The 13,944-nt window shown below is 34.3% G+C and overlaps 1 protein-coding gene and 1 non-coding gene across 2 annotated transcripts; both read right to left on the bottom strand.

The window, feature by feature from the left end:
• Positions 1–1,969: 1,969 nt before the first annotated feature.
• On the bottom strand, positions 1,970–2,043 carry TRNAV-CAC. Its single transcript has one exon. It is a non-coding gene; the product is annotated as a tRNA-Val (tRNA).
• Positions 2,044–3,126: 1,083 nt separating this feature from the next.
• Positions 3,127–7,575, bottom strand: LOC116006584 (uncharacterized protein At2g27730, mitochondrial). The gene is made up of 4 exons (XM_031247021.1): positions 7,326–7,575; positions 4,747–4,858; positions 4,068–4,106; positions 3,127–3,561 (listed from the first exon to the last, which is right to left on the bottom strand). Exons 2-4 carry the CDS (start codon positions 4,846–4,848, stop codon positions 3,352–3,354), a joined length of 351 nt encoding a protein of 116 aa, XP_031102881.1. The 5' UTR covers positions 4,849–4,858; positions 7,326–7,575; the 3' UTR covers positions 3,127–3,351.
• Positions 7,576–13,944: the final 6,369 nt, after the last annotated feature.

Raw genomic sequence — 13,944 nt, 5'->3', positions numbered from 1 at the left:
TAGTGTATAACTAGAATACACAGAATATTGGAAAACCAAAATACAAAACACACATCACCTTGTGTTTACATTACAACTAACATGAATACACAAACTCTCTGTCCAAAATACACAGACTGAATTCAAAGAATACACAAAATATTCACAAAAACACACAAAAATCCACCTGACTGACATTCGATACACAAAACACAATACACCCTCCGTTTTACATACAACTACAATGAATACACAGAAACATGGCCGCCTAAAATACTCACAATTCATTAAAAGAATACACATAATATCCACACAAATACACAAAACTCATCTTCTACCCTTCCAATCGCATAGTTGTATCATAAAACAATCCTAAAACCAGTATCATATAATCAAAACACACGAATCAAAACATACGAATTCAATGATTTTCATAAACACAAACAAAATCACAAAATCAAACATAAAAAACCTGGATTACGATCGCCTGAAATAGCCAATCCAACCGGATCATCGAGTTCTTCAGTCGCAACCACCTCCTGCTGCGAATTGACGCCTTACATATCCTAATGCCTGAGAATCCAAGAGCTACGACTGTATATTTGTTATTTGTGAGTTCACATATCGGAGAAGAAGATCGCCATAACCGCCACAACTCAAACAATTCGCTGTTTCTTTTTTTAAAAATATATAATAGGAAGTTAACGGAGGAAACGGACGTGATTCCCAAAATAACGTCCAGCTACTTTCTAATAAACAAAACGACGTCGTTTAAAGCCTTGGTGCACAATGCTACGTCCACCACGGTGCATGGTATAAATTGTCCCTTCTACTCTTATGGGTTTGCCGAGTAAAAGAGAAAGCCCAAACAGAAATTATGCAGTTTAAAGAGAACCTTAAGTTGGGTCCATTAAGTGGGTTCCATAACCTACATTGGTTCACAATCATTATTGTGCGGATGTGTGGACTACGATTCAAAAGCACATAAAGAATATTACTTTAACTTATAAAATACATTATTTTAATTCGTGACTTCGGTTTTGATATCAATTGTTGGATCTCAACACTATACTAGCTTACTTTCAGTGAGTCATCCATCATGTAAGTCAAACACACTTAACGAGTTCTTTGGCTATTTAGTTGTCATATCCTACTTAAAACCAATTGGTGATAAATATGTGGATATTAACCATTTAATCACATCCCCATGCTAAGCCACAACACCACATCTTGAATCGAGCAGGGTTGAACTCGGTCGACGCCCAACACAAATTACACAATAAACAACTTTTACTTTGGGAGTGCACAAATATGTACAACATTATATTTTGTAAGTGCACACCTTAAAGTATAACAAACATAATCAAAAGTATACTCCAAAAAACCCCAAAAAAAAAAAAAAAAAAAAAAAAAAAAAAAAAAAAAAAAAAAAAAAAANAAAAAACCCCAAAAAAAAAAAAAAAAAAAAAAAAAAGGAAGAAGAAGAAGAAGAAACATGAAGCCATGTTGGGCAATCACCACCGACACGGCAAAAAATCAAAAAATGAATGAAGAAAACGACCAGAAAAATTCCTAAAAATGGTCTAAAAATCAAATAGAGTTTGCAAGATTAAAATAGGCTAAGGTTGTAGCCCAAAAGGGACAAGTCATCAAGGTAATCTTTTTAATTTTTCGCAGTAAAACGTATAATTATTATGCTTGTGTAGTTTAATCTGGGTTGACGACTTCTCTAGTATTATGCATGTTTCTCACTTTCTTCACATGCATATATATGCACTGCGCTAAAAAGCCTAAAATATATGAAGGAGCAAGAAGCTTGAAATCGACCCTTGTGATTTCTGGGGGTGTAATTGCGGTGCTTGGAACTATTATATGGGCCATGGTTGCTAAGATCAGAGATGCTGGAACACGTGTGCTACAAATTAATAATTATCATTCCTGGACGTCTGAGAGACAAACCAAGACTGTAATCACAGAATGAAAACTGAAATGTCTGAGCCCGGGTTCGAACCGGGGACCTCTTGTGTGTGAGACTAGCGTGATAACCAACTACACCACCCAAACAGGACGTTATTTAATTTGGAGTTAAATCTTTTGTACTAATATTTTCGTGTTTTTTTAATGATTTTAATTGTGTTACATGGGTATAGGCAAGAGAAACATTTCTTCCGTTCCAATTTTCCTCAAGTTTTAATTAGATCCGCATACAATTTTAAATATAATGAGTGAATTTAGGCAAATTATGCCGTGAGGTGGACCTGGGTCCAATACGACACCGTTTCACTATATTTAAAAAAAAGTACTAAACATATAGCCCTGAAATGTGTGAATGTGGAGGTTTCAAATTGTAAATGTGGAGTATAGAATTTGTGAATGTAGAGTTATGAATGTGTGAATCTGTAGTAGAGTTAACAGAGTTCTAGCAACCCTGAAATGTGTGAATGTGGAAGAATTTGTGAATGTAGAGTTATGAATGTGTGAATCTGTAGTAGAGTTAAAAGAGTTCTAGCAACTTGTAGCCCTGTAATGTGTGAATGTAGAGTTATGAATATGTGAATCTGTAGTAGAGTTAACAGAGTTCTAGCAACTTGTAGCCCTGTAATGTGTGAATGTGGAGTTCCCAAGTTGTGAATATGGAGTATAGGACCTATGAATATAGAATTTGTAATGTGTGAATGTGGAATTTTCAAATTGCGAATGTTGAGTATATGGTCTGTGAATGTAGAGTTTGTGTTCTGTTGCGATGAGGAGCCGACGTCGTATTGGACCCAAGTCCTGAGGTCCACGGCATAACTATTGGTGAATTTATCATACCCTAAACTTTCCAAGTTTTAATCAGATCCACATGCAATTCTAGTTTTAATCAGTTCCACATGCAATTTTGGATATAATGAGTGAATTTATCATTCCTGGACTCATACGTCGCTCTATCAATGATGTACCTATGAGACGAGCTATTTTATGGGGCGGGAAGTAAGCATCTAGAGCCAGTGAGCCACATTCCATCCACTGACCACTATTATGCTCACAACTCGGAGCATACGGGAACATATTTAGACTTAACCAGAATATAGCCTGCGTTTTAACCAGTTGTACCCAATTTCCCCCATCTCTAACCACAAAAAAGTGAAAGAATTAGGCTAATGGTGACGGAAAATTGAATGCTCATTAAACTGGGGTATGCGTCTGATGAAAAGACAAGGTGTATAAGGAAATCAAATCATATCAGCATGCCTCTGCCAGAGTGCAAAATATCATTGAAGTATGGAAGAGAAATTCTACATCCATGAGGAAAACGAGACTGGGACCATTGTTTTCATGATTCAAGGTTTTATTTCAAAGTCCTTGCTCCTATCAAGAAAACACTATACTTCAGTCCTGTACTTCTTTCTTCTTGTCCTTTGACATCAGATACCAGCCCAAAGCACCAACACCAGTTACGATTCCAGCCAAAACTCCATAGTTGCGGTAATTGTCATTTGACACCCCGGGTGTTGAGGAGGCTTGAGCACCTGGTTTAGCATCTGCTACAGACCCTGAACCCCCAGAGTTGGCAGCAGCTGGTTTTTCTGGATTGGGACCCTGTGGAGAGAAATTTGTTGGCAAATTTAAACCCCCCCAAAAAAAAAGTACAGCTTGGATTATTAAAAAGGGAGCTCACAAGAAAAATAATGGACAGAATAGCCGCTATTCTAACTCTAGCAAATTGTCACTACTATATTCTCATTTTAAAAAGGGATTATCAGCTTAGAGTTCAGTGGTTTGCCTAACATCCACAATGAGATGGGATGCATAGTTAATAGTTTACTGAATGGAAATGGATTACAAGCATAAAAATACTCTGTAAATTATCAGTTCAACAGATGAGAATGGAACATGCAAACACCTCTACCATACTGAATTTAATCCTTCAAAACAAACTAAGTCAAAGCTATAGACATTTATTCACTCAGATCTATAACTATAATTAACAAGCTGCCAGGGACCTTACTCTCAACTAATATGTTGGAAGCAATAATAATGAGGGTAGCACACAAAATGACTAAGAGAACAAAAATAAAACCATAATATACTCAAGATTGACATACCTTTCGGGCAAGCTTCTCCAATTTCTCCTGCTCAGTTTTCTGCATTGGTAAAGGGAGTAGTGTAAGGAATTTAGAAACAGAATAATAGAATAATTTGCCAAGTATCAAGCAAATTCTAAATCTTGTGAAAGGGGATCCATTTCTATATCTCTTCATTCAGATCATTCAAGAACAAATGAATTTGTTGTTCAATTATGTGATGCGTGAATTTCAAAATGGTGAAACTGTTTTCTTCAATTCCATTTTCAACAGCGCCTGTAATAGCCTGTCTATCATTTACTAAGTCATATTTTTAAAAAATTATTTATCAATTTAAAGGGACAAACACAGCACGTTATAATCAAATGAGATGCAGCATCTACATCAATGCATTTCATGAACCATCAGAATTTTACTGTTGAAAGCATTCATGCAAAGCATCAATAAGTACATAGTACTCTCTAATAGATTCTTACAACACATCCTAATAGTTCAATTCACTACTCATGCCAAATATTTGGTCAAAATACCATATGGTTAAATAACAGAATTGCTTAGACAACTAAGCACAGATATATCAGGAAATATTACACTATTAACAAGGAAAAACAAAGAATAGAAGCACAAAGAAAGGAGCTATTACCAAGAATGTATTAAAAGGTGAATGCAGGTAGAACCATGTACGCAATTAAAGATTCACCTTGATATAGACATTTTCTGCAGCTTTTTCCTCCTCACTGAGCACCTTGCCACTACTCGAGAACCTACGAGATACATACCTCAAAGCATTTCTTGTTGCCATGAAGCAGTTTCTTCAAAGAAATTCCATGTAAATGAAAGCGATGAGTCATAGGTTATAATTAAAGTAATATAAATGTAGTATATAGCTAGACTAAATATTTATAGAATGGAAAGCACATATTCTTTATGGAATAGGTACAACCAATAATGCTAACTTCTAAGACAGTAGGACCTACTACTAGTAAATGATAATTAATTCAATACTTCTTTAAGTTAACTGTAGTCATATAATAAGGATCAAAGAGCACAATTACTACAAAGTATAAGAATGGGAGGCAAGGTAACCATCATATTAGTACGTACCTAAGTTGACTACAAAATCTACATATATCCTCTATGCAATCATCAGACACAATAAGACATTAAAAGACAAATGTGCAAGGAGAGATAATTCTATTATCAATTAACATGGCAGAATGTTAATAGTAGTGGTTGCTCCGTAGATCGAATAATACCAATGTAGCTACTCTCAAAGAATCCAGCATGTGCCTTGTGTTCATTAATACCCCAAAAAAAGGAATTCAGTAATGCAACACAACATATTTCAAGATGAAAATGAATACAAATATTACTACCACTTACACCTTTAAGGGATTCAGAAATACACAATAATCATCCACCGAAGCCAATTCAAATGCAAGAGTTCCAACCTCTACACATAAAAGGCAAATGATGGAAATATACAATATACAGGTCTGTACACTTCATGAATATACATAATCTCTGTAACATATACAAGCCTCATATTCAAGCGCAAAACTATGTATAAACACATTAACACACAAAGATAAACAGGTCAATAAATATATACAAACAAGCACAGATGTATTATACTCGTATACATGCATTATATCTATGAAAAAGCAGACAATTCAGACGTATTTAGCTAATCGTGCATATATTTGTGCATGCACTTAAACCAAAAAAAAAAAAAAAAAAAACGAAAAATTAAATCATAACAATTGAATTTATCAAACCTAAAATGCACATGTTAATTTGTTAGAAACAGCTCATCTAAAGTTATAAAAATTTAAAAAAAAAAAAAAAATCAATTCATTTAAAAACGTAGCATTAGCCTATCAGAGGTTCTAAAGAAATTATATTAGAAATGTTCTAATAAAACCTATTATTGATACAGTAAAATTTTACGCGAAAACATAGCAATCAATATGTGTGTAGCTAAGGAGAAGAGTGCTTACTGCGAACTTCCAAGTCGAAGAAAAAAAATCTAGAGAGATAGAGTGTGTAGACATTTGGTAGAAGAAATGTCCATAATATCAATAAGAATCAAAGCCCATAATTTTAATTTTTATAAATGTCAATTTTTTTTCCCAGTTTGGAACCGGAACTGGTGGTTCCGATTCCATAATATCAAGAACCGGAACCCCTTCATTCCTACAGTGCAAGGTTCGGTTCAAACCGGACAGTTTGGACCAAAACCATGGTCATCCCTAATTATGACCCCTACAACAAACAACAATAAAGATAGTTTATTGCAAAAGTTCATATATGAATTTCGATAATGCTAATTATGCATTTATGCTATGATACTTAATACAAATTAAAAGCACAAGTTGAAAGTTTAAGTAATGTATAGAAATTACATCATTATTGATATAGCAGTCAGTAAACAAAAACATATCAAATTAAATTACCAATGCAAAATGGCCAAGAACTGGCATATAAAAAGGCGGAGCATATCAAATTACCAATTCAAAAAGACAAAGAACGGAGCATATCAAATTACCAATTCAAAAAGACTAAGAACGGAGCATACCAAATTACCAATTCAAATATGCATTCATAAGATTCTAAGGGGAAACTAATAAAAGTATCCTAGCATACATAAACTGATAAAAGCAAAAAAAATCATTATTGAAAAAGGCATATGATAGAAACTCTAAAAGCATGTAAACTCATAAGGCATATAGCAGAAACTCAAAAAGTATGTACTTAGCAAACACAAACATCATAATACTATATCTTTAAAATACCTCTTGTAGCTTCTGTTTTAGTTCACCTTAAAAATGTATATCCATAAAACTAAAAGTCATAAAATTAACGGTATAGCTGTGGCTCCCAAGTGAGAGGTCATAGGTTCGATCACCAGTGGGGGCGTTGGCTCTCCGTGCTTCAGTAGGTTGAGAAAGTATGTACTACATTGTAATAGAGTTAATAGTATTCAAAAAAAAAAAAAGTCATAAAATTCACAGTATAAATTATAAAATTCACAGTATGTTCAATATGACTGTATGTTCATAAAAATCATAAAATTCACGGTATAAATTAAAGAATCAAAGTCATAAACAATTCACATTAATATGTGACAGTAAAATCATAAAATCACAAATTAAGACTTTAACAATTCACAATATATTCATAAATTCGAAGGAGATCTCCGGATCTAGGGTTTCCTATGTAGAAATGAAGAGAGAATGAGCAAATGAGTATGAGTAGATGATGTTAGAGGGAACTAACCAGAGAGGCGGATAGCCGGAGACTGGCTTATGAACCCACGAAGAGTCGGAGAGGCGAAGCTGGAGACGGTGTGGCTAAGAGGGTCAGAGGGTGAGAAGCGGAGAGGCGGAGACGGAGAAGACTATGGCGATGGGCCGATGGTGTCTGGGCGTCTGGCAAATGGCAATCTAGGTGAGAGCGTTTGAGATGATGAGTGAGTGAGAGGGGTCAGCTGAGCGGCGCAAGGTACAAGTAGAGGCTGTGGAAGTTAACGATTCTGATCTGTTGAGTGTTGACACCAAAAAAAAAAAACATACAAATTAAAAAATAAAATAAACAATTGCCAGGCAAGTCAAATCTTCTTGTATTTTTAATTATACTTTTTCTTTCAAGCTAAGTGACTTCTAAATATTTAAGTTATTTGTATGTCATACTAATAATATTAGGTATAAGAATGTGGACATACAAATAATATTAGGTATAAGAATGTGTAATATATTATGTATGATGTATTATGAGTTATGACACATATTTTCGTAGTTTGTATAACAACAAAAAATAGTATACATAGTTGTAAGATAGTATTACCATTATAAAAATCTCTTAAATTTTTATATGTTAATATAAAGAGATTTTTATATGTTAATAAAAATATATTTGCATAAAAATAATTTTGTTCATAAAATATGAAGGGTAAACAATTAAATTGGGATCATATCTTTGAGTAAAGTGAGATAAATAATTACAATTCTAAACATTACAGAATTTGAATCTAATAATAGAATAACAAAATTAGACATAGTAGTAAGTACCAAATTCGATAGTGTGGCATACAAGTCACAAACCAAACACCTATTTTGTTTCTATTAATCTACTATACTAATAAGAGCCAAAGAGAGTTAGGCCTAAAATGGGTAGAAAAAATGGCGGTCAAATTATTTAATCAAATGGATGGTTCAGATGAATTATTTAATCAAATAGATGGTTAAGATAATTAAGATTAATATTATTAATAGAGATTACCTAATTTAACCTTACTTTTATGATTATCCGTTAAGTTTTCTATTAAATATTCTATTCTCCGTTAACTTTTAACTTACTCATTAATTTCTATAAGAAAGGTCTTAGGTTCGAACCTCATCTCAATCAAATTTGACATAATTAAGTTTCTCACTCTATTTTACTCTTATTAAATTAAATAAATTAGTAGCTACAACAAAAAATAATACATATGTATTTCTTTAATTTAGAATTATGTGTCTACAATACCTTTATTTGAAAAAATTATTCATTATCAAAAAATTAAATTAAATAAGAGAAATAATTTCATTAGTTATACTGTCTTTATTTTCTCTCATACAGAGATTCTTTACATTCAAATTTATCAATTGGTATACATTACATTGTCCATTATCTTATTACTAAGTTAATAATATAAGTGTACATCTAGATGTGAACTAATATATCAAAAAATAATATCAGAAACTTGATGGCTTTTTTGGCAATATAAAAATTGTAATGTAATTTTGAAGTAACTAGAAGGAGCTCAGAGGAAAGACACAATATTTGCATGGTTCATTTAGTTGCAATTTGCACCTGGACAATTAAGAATTCAATAGTGTTGGCCACTTGGAAATTGATTGAGTTAGACCTGGGGAGCCTGGCGATTTAGAAACTTCACTAACGCAAATGATCAACATTAACCATTATAGATCACTCAAACTCCGAGCATTTAAATGTTTGTCGCCGAACGGAAAACAATTCTATTAGAACTTTGCGTGAGAGATTTAAATTTTTACTTCTCTTTTATGTGCAATAATCAGAGGAATCGAAGAAGGAACGGTGCATAGTGTGAACTAGGTTTCAAATCTTCTAGTCGATGTGGTGAACGGCGGTGTTCAAGAGGCTTACGCAATAGAGAAAAATATCGAAGGGTGGACACCATTATGCGGTTCAAACATCCAAGGTATTCTTTGGTTTCTATTTCTTTCCATTTTATTGAGTTGAATAACGTAACATATCAAAATTGGTTGAGGAGTTTGTAGTTTGTACTTGTGTTTTATCCACCCTTACTAGCCCTGTAGTTAATTCAAATCAGTTGAAGGACTGTAAGTTTTTTTTTTTTCTTCAAGCCGTTTTGACTTGCCTAGTCTATTAATTTGTTACCCATGCATGATCATATAGAATGAAAATTAAAATCCATGAGTGATTAGCATATAATCATTTTAGTTGGGTGGGATATGTTAATCTTTAAAACCTAGTTGTTAAATGCTAAGAATATGAAACTTATAGGGTTGATTGATGTGTAGAAGGGTTTGAAATATTGATTTATTCGGTATGATTTTTAACATATATTCACATGAGCCAACTACTATATTGTTATTATTTTAAATGCGTGGTCATAGGATCGAACTCCGATGATGGGGGCATTGATTCTCTAGGCTGAAAAATATTGAGAAAGTATAGAATAAATACTACTTCGTATCTTGTAAAGAATCACGAGTGTTTATAAATATAAACAAATATATATATATATATATATATATATATATATATATATATATATATAGACACACACACACACACATGACAATCTAAACCGAACTATTCGGTTTAAAATCGAATCGAGCCGAGATGTTCGGTTTAAAAAAAAAATTGTTACCCTTTGGGATTCGGTAACAAACAGAAACTGACCAAACCAGTTCGGTTCAATTAAAAAAAAAAAAAAACTTGTTGTAGTGATATGGACGACACTAACCAGCGAGCCCTACTATTGTTCAAACTGGACACTTCCATTTTGTTCTAACGGGAGCAAGTGGTGCCGACTTAGGCTTGCAATAGTGCTGTATGAAAGGCGATAGAGTGAGTGGACGCTAGCCACAATTGCTATTCGGACTGGAGCGACAGAGGATGGTGCTCAATGAATGGCAAACTGGTGCCCTTGATTCTGCGATGGGGAAGACTAGCTAATGTTTAAGTATAGGGTATTTAGCCAAGCTTTGACCAAATGTATCCAGTTTAGGACCACTTTGAAACAATGAAACCAATGTCACCAGTTTAGGACCACTTTGAAAAGGTTACTTCATCTTCCGGTATTACATCATGTAAATGTTTACATTGTGGGAAAGAATATGCTTCTGATCCAAAGTTAAATGAAGAACTTCAAGAGTTAAATGACTTTGAAAGTGTTGAAAATAGTATGTAAAATAAATTTTATTCCTTTTCTTTATAAATTTTACTTTCATCACACAAATGAAAATTTTAATATATTAATTTCTTTTTGTTATTTTATCTTTTAGATTCTTCATGGAATGCAATGGAACCTACCTTGTGAATTGTGAGTAAGGTGTTTGTTTTTGGATTTCTAAGGTAAAAATTCAAATTTGAAAGTAGTTGTATTTGTTAGTTTTATTTATTATTTGGTTAAGTGATTAATTATTATTTATACTTACACTTTTTAATATGTAGGATATGTAAACGTCATTGAGACTGGAATGGAGTGATGGCAATCATGGAATGAACTTTTATTTTATTTTTGCATGTTGTTGTTATGTTTATGAAGACATTAATTTATGGCTTGGACTATGGACTATGGACTATGGATGTGTTTTTATAATCTTTGTATGTGAAATTGCTTGTAGTATGGACTATGGACTATGGATATTTAGACTTTGGGTTTTGGATTGAAGATTTGAAGTTATGGATGTTTTTGTATTTTGTTTTTAAATATTTTGTTATGAATTTACTATGATATGTATTTTATTTTAATTGAATACATTATTTTAGGTGTTATTTTTAAAATTTAAAATTTAGGTTTTAAAAATTCGGTTAATCGGTTAACCGAAAAAAATTCGGTTCGGTTAATTCGGTAACACAAATTTCGGTTCGGTTAACGGTTAAATGTTTTAGAATTTCGGTTAATTTGGTTCAGTCAAAAGTGGTTCGGTTAACCGAATGCACACCCCTAGCCGAGGCCCCGCTTTGGCCATGGTGCATTGAATTTTCCGGCCAAAATGAGATGAGCAACTGTCCACGGAGGTTCAAGCATATTATAGCATATTTCCTGTGTGCTCTTGTTGATCGAAGACTATTCATGAAATTTGGGGTGATTTCCGGCGATCTCTTGATTTCCCGCGTCCATAGGAAGTGGAAATGGTTATCTGTTGTTCTGAATGTTTTACTGGGTTTGACCTCTCTTCTATTGGCCTTCAAGTCTTAATGCTCACGATCAAGGCTGTTGAGTAATTGCTCTTCCGATGACTCTTACTTCTTAGGATTGTTTGTTCATAACCAGTTGATGGTGGGGGTCTGAGATTTTTTCCGGTGAGAGGGAGTATCTGATAATGGAATGCGTTTGTTTCATGCATTGGTGGTTTAGTTTGTTTGGATTGGAATGCATTGGTCTCCTTACCGGCGACATGGTTTTTGCCTGGGTGTTTGTTGTGTTCTGGAGATGACCGCCAGTGAATTCCTTTGAATTCTAGATGAAAAAATGGCTTTCCGTTGACTTGTCCGGAGATATGGTCTGTTTTTCCAATGAATATTGCCGGAATTGGCGTGATTGGCCATTGACCATCGTTTATGGGGATTTGATTGCCACCTGTTGTCTTGGAGATGATGAGTGTTTTTAATGTTTGGGCGGCGGCCGCATGGGTGATTAGGTGGTCTCCATTAATTTTTGGCGGTGCAATGATTTCATGGGAACCATGCATGAATTTTGAATTTTAATTGCACAAGGCATCACATATCAGATTAATTTTGAAAAAAAAAAAAACTCGACAAATGAAATACTCCCTAGTTGGCACCGCCATGCTTTCAACTTGGGAGTAGGGGGCTGGTGACAGGATAATTGGGCAAGGTATTCGATCCAACCCGGTACGTCTAACCCATTAAAGCAGCAGCCGTGCAAGTAACGGTTATTATGGTCCGCCTCATTAAAGAATCGTTAAGAAGGAGCGCAAAACAATTATTGAGGAGCCGGACACTTATGGAGAAGAGTCAAGATGAGTCGTTGCAGTTATTAGGAGGCCGTTGCTATCATTATTGTAACCGTTACAATATACAGTATAAAAGCTGACCCCATGTAGTAAGAGAGGGGGACACTTTTCCACACACGCAAACTATTACACACAACAATATTGTACTACTCATTGTACTGAACCAATAATACAAATTATACTCTGGTAACAATACTTACCGTCATTTTTGTAAGGATTATTATTATTATTATTCTCGGTTTTTCAAAGATATCCACCCACATGAATGATATGAATTAGTTTTCTTCTTTTGTTTTGCTTCTTTTTTATGTAAAAGATCTTCTTTTTAACTTTACCAAATGTGTTTATTTCATTTGCAAAATGATCCGTGAATAAGATTGCTCACATACTAGCTCGTGAATCCCTTTCTATGTTGATTGTATGGAGTAATTAGTTTATCCACTTATTTTTATTAGGCTAAAGTGTCATTTAGCACCATAAACCATTCCTGATTATTCATCTTGCACCACGGTCTTCAATAATTGATATTTCGAGCCATAAACTAAATTTTTTTTTCCGCCTAGCCTTTTTTGTAGGTTTTCTACAAGTTACCTGTAATTTCACGCTGACATGGAATTTTTAATTTTTTTTTTTGTATTTTTCTTTTTTCCCATTCCATTTGCTACTTTCGCATGGCTCACGCAATCCACCCATAACCCAAATATTTCAAGTCTATAATGCTAATTAGAGTCAAAAACCTTTCAAGTGGAAGAAAATTTTAGCCAATAAAGCTTTAATACTTACCTGCTCTCTAGCACTAATGGCGATTTTGGATCTTCAGAAATGTAAATGGCTTACCTAGTCTCTGGCATGATGAACCTTAGGATCATAAGATTAATTAATTAATTCCTTCAACTCTCCCCTCAGTTCCTTCTCCAATTGCAAACCCTCAGAATTGAAGAGAACAATGGCGTATTGCAAACCTTCAGAATTGAAGAGAACAATGGCATATTGCAAACCTTCAGAATTGAAGAGAACAATGGCGTATCGGAGTTGACCCGCCTGCAATTGCAAACCCTCCTACTCCTTGTCTTAGCCAACCATCCAATGTCTTCAAACGATGCTGTATCGGAGTTGACCCGCCTCTGATCGCAGTCCCCACCGGCGTAATTCACCTTACCGGCTCGCTCATGAGGAGCATCAAAGTCCGTATCGGTTCCTCGCCCCTTTTCTATCCTCATCTTCTTCGAAAACGGAGCTCTCCTTGCCTGCCCTGAAAACTGAGTTTGCTCTCTTGTCAACCTCGTTCCTCACAAACAACCCCGATTCAATTCAAATGGACGCCTCGGATTTTTCCCGAATGACGGAGTCGATGGCGGAGTTGTGAATGCGAAAACAAAGATGGAGGTCGGGCAGAGCCATTTGATTTAATTAAAGCCATGTCATTATCAAATACCTCCAAATCACCATGAAACCGGTGACATGTCATATTGTTACCGGAAAACCTACAAAAAAGGCTATGAGGAAAAAAAAATTTAGTTTATGGCTCGAAATATCAGTTATTGAAGACTATGGTGCGGGATGAATAATCATGAATGGTTCAGGGTGCGGAATGACACTTTAGCCTTTTTATTATTAATGTTTTATCTTCGGAAGTTTGAATG

Source organism: Ipomoea triloba, chromosome 2 (assembly GCF_003576645.1).
Source record: "Ipomoea triloba cultivar NCNSP0323 chromosome 2, ASM357664v1".
In the NCBI taxonomy this organism is placed as follows: Eukaryota; Viridiplantae; Streptophyta; class Magnoliopsida; order Solanales; family Convolvulaceae; genus Ipomoea; species Ipomoea triloba.
This window is presented reverse-complemented; position numbering and strand designations above follow the sequence as displayed.

Coding starts and splice junctions, on each gene's coding strand:
- LOC116006584 (XM_031247021.1), bottom strand. CDS start 4,848: ATGGCAACAAGAAATGCTTTGAGGTATGTATCTCGTAGGTTCTCGAGT. Junction 4,107..4,746: donor CAGAAAATGTCTATATCAAG/GTGAATCTTTAA, acceptor TTACCAATGCAG/AAAACTGAGCAGGAGAAATT. Junction 3,562..4,067: donor TGGAGAAGCTTGCCCGAAAG/GTATGTCAATCT, acceptor TTCTCTCCACAG/GGTCCCAATCCAGAAAAACC.